Source organism: Centruroides sculpturatus, unplaced genomic scaffold, assembly GCF_000671375.1.
Source record: "Centruroides sculpturatus isolate CEXI.00-Female unplaced genomic scaffold, Cexi_2.0 scaffold1186, whole genome shotgun sequence".
Taxonomy (NCBI): domain Eukaryota; kingdom Metazoa; phylum Arthropoda; class Arachnida; order Scorpiones; family Buthidae; genus Centruroides; species Centruroides sculpturatus.
Window position 1 is genome coordinate 6,230 of NW_019385378.1, and position 12,159 is coordinate 18,388.

At 26.8% G+C, this 12,159-nt stretch overlaps 1 protein-coding gene across 1 annotated transcript in view; it reads left to right on the plus strand.

The window, feature by feature from the left end:
* The first annotated feature begins 11,867 nt into the window (after positions 1 to 11,867).
* LOC111638325 (collagen alpha-1(X) chain-like) overlaps positions 11,868 to 12,159 on the plus strand; it is a 16,943-nt gene continuing 16,651 nt past the window's right edge. The window contains exon 1 of the mRNA XM_023384018.1: positions 11,868 to 11,929. Coding sequence (XP_023239786.1) covers positions 11,909 to 11,929 — 21 coding nt within the window. The 5' untranslated portion in view covers positions 11,868 to 11,908. The remainder of the gene's footprint in view (positions 11,930 to 12,159) is intronic.

A 12,159-nucleotide genomic window follows, 5' to 3' on the forward strand; every position in this document is an offset into this window, starting at 1 on the left:
TATGCGGTTGCCTGGAACGGAAATTTTAGTCAGCCGTGTGATTGCTTTCGTCTCTCTTTGCAGACAACCAATCGGAAAACGATATTTTCCTCGCTTCTCCCTTAAGTTAGAATTAAGATAAAGCGAAGAGAAATCCCAGATGATTGAGAGATTGGTTTGCAATCGAAACTTGGTTAGCTCATTGTGAACCTTAAGCACTTCTTATTTTTCCAGCAAACAAAAGAAAAACCATCGTCAAAACTTGTAGGGCCAACTTCTTCTTCTCTCTTCAATCTCGACGTCGATTAAAGACGTTCGAAACTGCAAAGATCCCTCTGCTTTACGCTTAATTAATGTAATATAAATTGCTTATTAAGTATAATTAATAAGCCATTTTTTATGCTTTTGAAAGCGTTAAAAAGTTTTTAAAAAAATGAAGCGTTTAGATTATTAATTAATTAAAAATTAAATCGCTTATTTAAGCAAAATTATACTTACAATTATTAAAAGTTACTTTGTTTTCTGAATGGAAAACGTATGGTATTTTTTTTGTGTTTACGATATTAATAAGCCGTTTAGTGTATTAAATATTTATAAATTTAATATTATTTTTTTTTTCAGTAATAAATAGAGAATAGAAGATGTTTTTTAATGTAATATAAGGGAAAAAATTATATGTAAAAGTAAATGTTGTATTATATGAGATAAAATAGTTTGTCGTATTTTTTAATTTAATCTGTTTGTATATTAATATAAATTTATAAGCTTAGAAAGAAGAAAAATTAAGTAATTTATTTAACCGACAGTTTTGTTTTTGTCTTAAAGCATTAATCGATGCAACTTATTGTTTGCAGTTAATTAAATTTTAACTAATTTGATTTGTATGTTTAAATCTTTAACAGAATATTTTGAAAATTGATTTTTAAAATTGTTTGGATTTATCTTTTCTTTAAAAATTCAAAGAAATTTTGTAAAAATAATTACTATATTAAAATCTGTACGAGTGATTTAGTTTTGATTCTAGTTATAATTGAAATTTTACGGAAAATTATGAGACGTTTACTGCTGCATATAGCAAACTCAAGTTTAATTATGAATTTATAAATTACAAAAATTAAAAAAATTCAAGGAAATAATATAATTTATAATGTAAATTCAGGGAATTGTGCCAAAGTTTCGAATAATACATTTATTATTATATTAAATTTAAAATTTTTTTAATTATTTCGTTTCTAGTATTTCGTTCTGTAATTATTTATCTTGCCTTTTTAATATTATAAAAATATAAGTTTATTTAAGCTTAATTTTTTTTTTGTATATTTCTGAAATATTCTGTATTTGGAACACAAAGACATAAATTTAAAATTACGAAATCAAATTGTCTTGTTCAAATATTTCATCTTCACTAAAATACTTCATAAAATTTATTTATCCTTGGAATTTGTATAATAAAAAAAAAAACACATTTATCATGAAACATTTTCAAAATTTACTGAATTTTGTTTTAAAAAATGCCTAAAATAAAAAAACTAATTAATGTATCTTAATGTCCTATAGTGTAAGGAAGAACATCTAAAACAAATTAGGAATTTTTTCAAAGTTAATTATGGTTCGAATAATAATAATAATTAATAACCTTAACCTTATTTCTTTAAAATAATAAAAATTAATTTTAATATAAAAAATAAATAAATTATTTATTTTAAAATATAATTTATCAAAATTCGAAATCAACGTGAAAAGTATCTTCTGGTAGATTATCTATCCTATGAGAACCCAATATGAGGCCTCATTTATCCATCATCAAAATTTGAGTTGCTTAGTTCTATACATAACTTTACGTAGGTAGACATTTATAAAAGATTCGATCATTTATCAAAAATTGGCTATATATATTCTCTTCTTTTAAAATATATCTATGTCAAAATTCAATTATAAAAGCTTGACATTAAAAGTATACTAGATTTGAGGTGGGGTTTAAGTTATCTACGTCATCTTTAATCTCGTGTAAATTGTAAGAAGTCGTCATTATCCCACTTCTATTATGTTATGAATATATATTCTCTTGATTGACACGATATTTTTTTTTTATAAACATGCCTTTTTTATATATATATGAAACAATTAATTTCTCCTAAACCGTTTCCGCAGATCATAAACGCCATTTTAGTTAAGTGATCATAAATTTTTCCATTAACTGCCAAGCAAATCGTGTCATTGGTGCTCATTGACATAGCAGTTTCATCGTTATCAGTATCACCAAAAGTAAATAGACTCTAAAGAGATTATGATTCATTCCTGGACTACTTTCCACAGCACAAAATAATGGTTGGCATTGTACTTCAAAGTACAAAAGAACTGCTGTAGATGCAGTAATTCGATGCAAATTGATATCGACTAATTTTGTTTATTTTCAAAAAAAACCCTTAGATAATTTCAAAAATAATTTCTCTAAATGTCATAATGTTTAATTTATTACTGTTTGTAATTTGTTTCATAAACAATATTTTGTTTATAAATAGAAATCGTTTTATCTTTTAAATATCTTTATGTAAATACCCGATTAAGAGATTATTCTTCGTAATTTTGCATAAATCCTATAACTAATTCATTATAAAACGTAAATATAAGTTGATCCGATATTAAAATTTAAAAATTACAATCGAGTTGCCGGTCTAAATGTAAAATTTTACACTAATTCTTTAACTTAAACCAAAATATTATTTGTAAGACGAGACAAAGCGTGGATGTCCTCAGAGGGGTACTCGAGTAAACAATTCTACAAATTATAATCGTAAAAGTGATTGAGATACGTAACCTTACACCCTCGACTGAAGGCTTTTATGTAATACTATAATCTACTTTGTTGAAAAAAATCCACCAAAAATTAAATAATTAAATAAAAAGTAATTATGTCTCCAAGCTTTGCCTTCTCCTGGAGGATTTTCTGCAGATTCAATGGTCAAGTGACGATATTTATTAACATCTATAAAAACTGTTTTTTCTTCAGGCCATTATGGAAATGTATTTTGAGTTATAGATTGTTAAATATGGAAATACAGTAATTCAAAATGATAGACGAAGATGCAATGTAAGTTTAATAAGAAAAATAAATATTTCTTCCCTATCCGGATAAATCTACTATCTACCTTGAATAGACTACTCTATTAAGAATTTGACTCTATTTTTAAATGCCGGTTACAAATTTAAACCAGACACGCTCAAACTGCCAACAAATAATTTCTATTCATTCAAGCAAACAATGCTTTTCGGTTTTGCTTCGAGACGTACTTTTTATACGACGAATATTTTAAATTACTTTAAAGGTCATTTAATGTAATCTATATAAAATAGAAAACTTTTTTTTAAAAATAGAAATCGTAAATTATTTTAATTAAATTGAAAAATTTATTCTTTCTTTCAGAAATCAATACAAATTGTTCTATAGTATTTGAAGTATTCAGAAAAATGCTCTGAAAATCAGTCTGAAGTTCGAAAAATTTATAAAATAATTAAAATTAGTTTTGTATTTTATGTGAATTTAACATTTTCTAAAATTATTTTAAGGTTAAAAGAAAAAAAAATGATTTTGAGCTTCGTGAAATGTTCTTGATCCTCCGTTTATAACAAGGATTGTGTCCATTCTGATTGTTTTTCTATCGGAAGCGACTCTTTTTAAGGTTAATTCTAATAATTTCCGAAGTGTTAGCAGTATTAGAGATTTCTGATTGTGTATAAATACAGTCGAACCAGAGATAACGGCCATCTCCGAACAGCAGCTATTTTTTATGTTCCCCTCAGAGGCCGTCGTTTAGAGGTTTGACTGTTTTCCTTTTTCTTTTACTTGAATGGGATTGGCGATTTCAGTTGCTTGATTGATCATCGGTTAAATTATTCGTTTGTTTGGAATTTCGGTTTCATTGAGAAGCAACTTTTGGTAACAAATCATTAATTAAACTTAATTTAATTACAATTAATAACTGCTAATATTTACATATTTTGGTTTTATCTATTGTTTGAAATAAATTAAATGAATTTGAATTGCATTTTCTCGTATATTAAAGGTGGCCAATAATTTTAAAATAAAAATAAATAAATAAAAAACCTGTTCAAAACGGAAACCTGCCATACCGGGGGAAAAAATATTCGTTACCGTGCTATTCCGGTTTACACAGGTTTTATTGTTTTTTTAATTACCTATAGATGTATTTTGATGGGGGAGAGAACGAGAGCGCCATCTATCGTTGTTTTTGAATAATTTTTCTATCTCAAATTTGTCAAGTTCGTAGAATTAGGTGTTAAATATGCGCTGGAGAATTTATTTTATATGTGTTGCTGTTTATTTTCAAGTTGTTTCTGACGTTTCAGTTGGAGATTAGTTTCAAATGCTGATACAGTGTTTACTAAAAATAGTCGCTAAGTTCCGTAATTACATCGACTTCAGCAAATTATACGTACGAAAGAAAAAAGTATTAATTGTATTAATACGAATTAAAGTAATTGTTCTGATTGTTAAAAATCCTCGAAATTAAGTAGAATTGTTTTTATTGTTAAAAATTAATTTTTAAACAAATTAAAGAGAAATAACACTAGAGTTAAGTACAGTAGTAGTACTGAACTGGTGTTCTGTTAATGTTATTTCTCACTAATTTGTTAATTGATGAGAAAATACAAAGTGCTCATTAATTAACTCTCGTGTTCTGGTAGTGTTATAATACTTCCATAAAAAATTCCCTAGTGTTTTAATAATAGATTTTATATATATATATATATATTTTAAGTCCAAAATGTCTTAAAATATATCAAAAAGTAGGAGTAAAGATAAAGGAAATTCCATTGTGATCCGGTGCAGTGATAAATTTTCCAACCAAATAATCTGATTTTCGGATTGAGTTTGCTTAAAGATCTGTCAATGTCGTTTCTCTATAGGCCATTTATAACTTTTGTTTACTCCAGTATATGCGAGTATCTATTATCATTTTCTCGCTAAATCCCTGTCTTCTTTTGTTTTGTTTTGTCTATTTTGTTCCAAGTTTTTAAAATTTTATTTGCGATATATTTCACAATACTTACTTTCGACTAATTTAATATTTTAATATTTGTATAATTTCACATTGATTTAATTTAGATTTGCGATTTAAAAAAAATTAATTTCTTGTTTAGTTTTTTTTTACAATTTAATTTCACAAGTTAAGAATTTTATAGAGCGTTTGATACAGACCGTGAATAGTCAATATTTATATTTTAATAGTGGCTCCATCTGTTGTTAATTTTTAATTCTAATTTCGTTCAAATACAATTATTAAATTTAATTTAGATCAATTGAATTTAATAGTTTTTTTTAGTCTTTCATTCAGTTTTCGTCTTTTTATTTAAAAGTAATAATTCCATAAGCTCAAAATTGTAATTTTATCTGTCTTATGGATTAGCGGCAAATTTTTGATGTCTAAGAAATATTAAAATGGAATTTACATATGAAATGCGTTAAGGGTTTATTTTTATTACTTTTATTTATTCATTTTAATTTTGAAAGTATTTTCCAATAGTTCTAGAATTTCACCAGCATCATAGTCAGAATTTTGATATAAGAGGAGAATCGAAAAGTGTTTCGTTTTTTCTCAAAATCTGACTGTTATTTCAGAATTTTAAAATATACATTTGAAAGCCCAGTTTATACTCTATTTTTCTACGTAATTTTCAGGATTTGTCAAACATTTCTCCCATCATGGCGCAAGTTTTTGGGTACCACTCTTACAGAACATATTCAGTCGGACTGATATCTTCACATATCATTTTCAAAGTGATGATCAAAATGGTTATAATCACAAGATGCCATATTCAGACTGTTTAATGGATGATGAAAAACGTCTGATCTTGGGCATCCTGGATGCTTGTCGTTCCGTTTCTGAACTACTTATACCACTAACTCACACCTAGCTGCAATGGGCAATTGTCCCAGTACAAAGCACTCATTTCTCGATTAATTTTACCTGTACTCTTGCCAGATGATCACGGATCTTCTATATTGAAAGAGATATTGATGCGATACTTGATTTTTTTTCAGTAATTGATTAATTCAGCGATGCTAAAAGTAGGAGAGCATCTTTTAGATCAATTTTTGTACATTAGTTGTCCATGTTTTATTACTTTATTGTATATTTTACTATATTAAAAATGTTTATATATTATTGTAGACTTAAATAAATTTACCCTTATCTCCACCGCTCTTTTTTAGGGCCTCAAAAATGAATTTTGCCTAGGGCCTTGCAAATTCTAGAGCCGCATTTGCCTTTCTATTTCTCCTCGTAAATTACATTATATTTTTTAGGAGACTTCACATATTTTATATTATTTAGTCTACATTCTTTAACGAAAGTAATAAATTATGCTAAAATATTTTTGTCAGTATTTCTCATCTTTGTTGAATAATTTATAGTGTGAACGAATTTATAGACAATCGTTTAAATACTCTCTTCAGATAGTGGATTACAACAATTTGCAATAATTGGATTTTTTTTCACGTGTATTCTATCAATAAATTTCTGAAGTTTGTAAATTGAAGTCAACTTTCGTGGACGTTTTTTGACCCCTCTTGTAAAGGTTTGAAAGCCTATTAATTGTATTAATACACTGACGATGTGTATAAAACTTTCCATTCGTTACGCTGTCCATGAACAAGATGGACGAAATATTTTGGCGATGCACGGATAATCGGGAGTTCGGTGTATCTATAAATAAAATTTTAATTTGTTTCGGAGCCTTTCTTACCTGCGATGTGTCAGAAGATAGTCCAGTATAGGTATGCTGCTTTTAAAATATGGTTGTTTTCTTTTGGAATATTTTATAAAGACGTGAGTAGTTACTTAAAACATAAAAATCCACCACGAGAATATCTTTATATGAATAATTATTACTACAGATTACAGCTTTCAAATGATAATGAATAATTCGAAAATTCATCTACAATATTTAATAGAAATACAGTATAATAGCAACTAACTTTTCTATATATATAGTTTATATATTATAGATGCGTGATTATATAAACTGTCCATAAATACTACTGAATCATTAAACTAATCGAAAAGTAAATTTTCTTCGATATTTCGATTGATTCGGTTGATTTTTTATTGTTTATATACTCGTCATGCATCCCTCTAAATATACTGTATCAAATTATTCTTTGATTATTCATTATAAAACAGTAGAGAAAACACTTCCAAATTTTTATACGACGAATATAAAGTATATATTTGCAACAACAAACATTCATATAATTTAAAAATTAAATATTTATTATTAAATTTGTGACTGCGAATTTTAAAATATTTTACTATCGGAGTAGTCTATTAATTATGATTGCAAATATCTACATTGCACTCGAACGAATTGATTGCAAATAAAGGATGTTTACATTGGTTGTGTTATATATCAAATCTTAAGTTTACATTTAACAAATTTTTGTATCGAGTTGTTTGCGGAAGAGTTAAACAATGAAGCGTTTACACTTCTTTTTGGAACTTGTCTGAGTAGCCACCGTTGTCGGCATTCTTTAAATAGGTGATATCCTAAATGTAAAGTGTCTGCTGTTCTTACTAAAAGTAGAACGTACGTTGGAACAAAGGCGTTTCAATGATATCTACATCTAAATTGCTACAGTTTTTACTATTAAAAAAACAACTCAGAATGTTTGTTTGCTTCGTTTCTCGTCATAATTATTAAATATTATTTCTAAAATTTTGTTCGTAATATTAGAGAAATAGGAGAGAACATTTTGTGTGTTTCTTACATACAGTATTTTGAAAATTTTTCAAATAAATTTTTATGTATATAATCGGTTATAAAGTATTGTGATAAATATAGCATTATGGGGGTTAGTTATAAAGAAAAAAATTAAAAAATACACCTATTCGTTTCTTAGACTTGCCAGCAAACTAGAATAAGGGCTTTATAATTTTTGTTTATGTACAAAGTAATAACATTCCTTCCCTCTCCGTCAGTACAAACTGCATAATATTTTTGGAAAATGAAGCGTTGAATTCATTCGAATTTTATTTGATTAATGAAAATTTTTTTAACGCACAAAGTGGGCAAAACAATTCATAAATATTGCTCTCGTTTGTTTATATAAGCTTTGTCTTGCATAATCTTTGAGAGAAATTAAATTCATTTTTTTAAAATACAACTTTCCTTTTTTGAAACAATATTTTTGTTTAATTTTGAATTTTTATATGTTAATTTTGAACTTCTATTTTTAAAGTTTATCTTGCATATTTAGGTTGGGTTAGGTCAATAATTGCCTTCTCTGTTATATCCAACAATCTGGTCTCAGCTTCAATTTCTTTCTATTGAAAGAATATAGCAGTGGGGCTCATGGGGCCCATGCGAATTTGAATTAGGGATTCCCAATGTATAGTGACATTTTTCCTCTGGGGAATTTTTGGGGAAAATATTTTCTTATAAAAGATTGGTTTGGTGGGGACCCCCCAGGCAATTGCCCTTTTTGCTTATAGGATAATACGCCACTGATATAGTCGCAAAAAATTCAATTGTCATTATTGAAAATTCGATGTTGTTTCGTGGCAAAACTATTTTAAGAAATTAATTAGGAATGTCGAATGAAATCTTTTAAAATAATGGAAACGAAAAATGTCGAACTATACTTGACAGCAATAAGTATAAACTATGATTTTATAATTACTAAACCAAGTTTAACGAAAATATTTTTAATTATAAAGCGCCCTGCTCCTATAGGTACGAAAGAAATGAAATTTAATATTCATAAATTTATTAAATTTGATGTAGCTTTTAAAATAAAATTTTAGCAAAAACTGTCAGAATGGAAAAATCAGTTCAATGGAGTTTTTCATTATAAATTGTCTCTGGAAACAATAAACGAGACAAATGAATGCTGTATTCACAATACGCTTGCCAAACAATACTCGTTTGATCCTGAGCGAAATTGATGTACTGCTCCAATTGCATTAGTTCCAACTTTAACGTTTTTATTGACGCTATTAACACAGTCACTTTATTTAAAAGAGTATTTGTTTTCTATTATTGTTATTTTTAAAATACAGTGTATATAATTTCAACAATATCGATTTACAGGTGATATTAAGGTAATCAATTACCTATAATGGAGGCAAGAACTAACCTGTCTTAACCTGAAAAATGTATCCCCACACAAAATCATTTTAACAAACTTGATTTATATAAAGAAATGTACGATATCTCCAATGAAAAATTGACAGATAACCTCATATTTCAAACAAAATGAAATGTCATCTGAGCAATTCTTATTGTAGTTTCTATTGGCCGAAAAATTGCGAGAATCCAGAAAATGATTTTAGAATAATTAAACGGCATTTTTTAAAATTTTATATTTACTCATAACACGAGTGACCTTGAAAATAATTTTTAAGGTCAACCATATAAAATTTCATTTTAAACGTAGGTCCTGTTTCCAAAAAGATTATCTTATTTGCAGACAGGGGATAATATCTATTATTTTGTTTTCGCATTAAAATAGCATTAGATTGCAGAATGGATAGTACAATGATCGATGAGTAATTGTTCTCTGTTGCTCAATGTGTAATGCTCAATTTCTTTTGTTTTATGCCTTTCTCGAAAGTTTTCCTCGGCAATAAAAAAGCTAAAAATTCGATTTTCTATTACTTTTTTTGTACTCAAAAACTGAAAATATCTTCGTTTTTTGTTTCCTTCATAATTTTTTAAAGTATTTTTCCACAAATGGGAATTGGGCGTAAGTCTGCTAACGTTACGCACTCACAGGTTAATTGAAAGAGAATTTATATATATTTATATATTATACAAACCTGTAGCAACGTGGCTAAAGAGCTAATCTAATTCCTGCTTTAAAAAGAAGAAGTTCTTTGGCTCTGTGAGCAGGTAAACAAAACAAAACGACCTTGCTATGTTTTGGACTAGGAGCTTTCTTCTAATGGCTTAAGATGATTAGAATGAACTTATTTAGATTTAGCTAACAGTTCTACTTACTGGATGATTCTAAAAAAGAATAGGCCTATGCGCTTTCTTATTTCTGTTCTGAATTTCAAGTAGAGCAATCTCAAAACAAATACAAAAGTGTAACGAAAGGTGTCATCTTTCAATGCAGGCCAATTGTTATTTTAATTTGATCCGTTTAAAATTTATAAGCGTATCAAATGATAGCAAATACTTTTGTTTTGAACATTACATAAATTCAACTTACATGTTAATGGCGCTTTGTAACTTCTGTACTTCTGTTTGAACATCTTTTACAGATTCCAGCACTAGTGCCACTAACAATTTAGAACTTTGTATGTAAACCAGATCAGTTATAAGTTTGAGAGTTCGACTAATATATATATATATTAGTCGAAAATTAGATTTAAAGCATAGTTACTTGTATATTTGAGTCTATAATTAATCTTTCTTGCCTTCACCCGAATAAAAACATGAAGAGGGAGAAAATCCAATACAATTTCAGCATTCAAATATTGAAGTGTTAATTATTTAAAAATAACAATCAAATGAATATTTCTCTTTTCATTTTTCATTTTTTATATTTTGAATTTTTGTAATTTTATGGTAAGTGTTTGTAAGAAATTACACTTCATAATAATAGAAGTTTATTCAGAATTATAAAGAAGTGATTATTTTTCCTTCCTACAGAAAATAAAATTTCGATTTCAGTAAATTTTATGAAGCGTTATGAAATACTTCTTAAATTTTTTTTAATGAAAAATATCTTTTTTTTTTCAATATGTATCACTCATTATTTGGAAAACGGAAATGTAATAAAGTACACAGAAAATTACAAAATTGAAAAGACATATTAGGGAAATTTTCCCACAAATGATAATAGTACTTAAGTATTCATTGATTATGTTACATCATTGTTGTTTTGAGTGAATGATATTTTTAGTTCTTTGTCCTCTGGCATGACTACTACGACAGTTTCTATAACAATCTGGGAATACGAAAATAATGCTTTTCTGCTACTATTATAGGATGTGTTTTATATCTGTAAAGTTGAATTTTTGACTTTAGGCCCAAATTTTCACTCATTTCTTCCAAAACTTATAGGTCAAAGTAATTCCCTGCGTGCAGTTAAAACAATCGAGTGATGTAATTCGTCATAAAAGAAGTGTTAATATTTGTAAATAAAACGATGATACACAAGGATGCAAATATACAGTTTTGAATATAAGAAATACAGATGTTTGGTGTTCATTATTATTATAATCTTATTCCTTATTTGTGATTTAATTTATGCATAAAAATAAATATTTTTCTTCATGTATTTTCATAATAACAACTGTATATTTACTTTTGCATCCCTCTGTATTAACAGTATTTGTATATGTAAAGCATCGCTTATGATATGAAAATTAATAGTTATAACAAAGATAAAATTAAAGGATTGTAATTAAGTCCCTAAAAGTCATATATAATAATTTGTAAATCAGATTCGATTCGTTTAGTCGTAAAATTCTTATCACTTAGTCACTATTAAGATAATTCATAGACTTTATTTATACGAAATTTTTAAACTTGCTTAATTAATTGAAACAATTTTATATTAAAAATTAAGATAAAAATTGTGTTTATTATTATTATTATTATTATTTAAAGAAATAAAATTAGCGATAATTCTAATGATAGTGATGACTGTTATAGATTAAAACTGATTCAATTATCAATAGGAACAGAGCTTTATTATAGAAAATGACTATAAACATTTTTAAAAAGATCCATTTTTACTTGTAAGATTCGTAAAAAGTAATTTTTTACACAGTTTTAAAGTACATAATCGTTATATCTAATCGTTTAATTTTTATTTAAAAAATAAATTGTAATTAGAAAAATAAATGGACATTTTTATATTTTATAGCTATCTGGCAGTGGAGATGGCAGAGGTGATATGACAGTTGATGAACATGATGTAGGTGCATTTTTAAACATTTTTTAAAAATATATATTTAACACTGACACGTAATTTAGGAGAAGCCTTTTAAGCCATTTGAATTCAAACATCTTTCAGAGATTATTATTATTATTATTATCTGTATTAACTCTACTTGTGTACTTAAATGCGAATCAGAACGGTCTTAAAACGTGGAAGTTATTAAATTTTTATAATATAAAGTCGTAATTTTCTTCACTAATTTAATA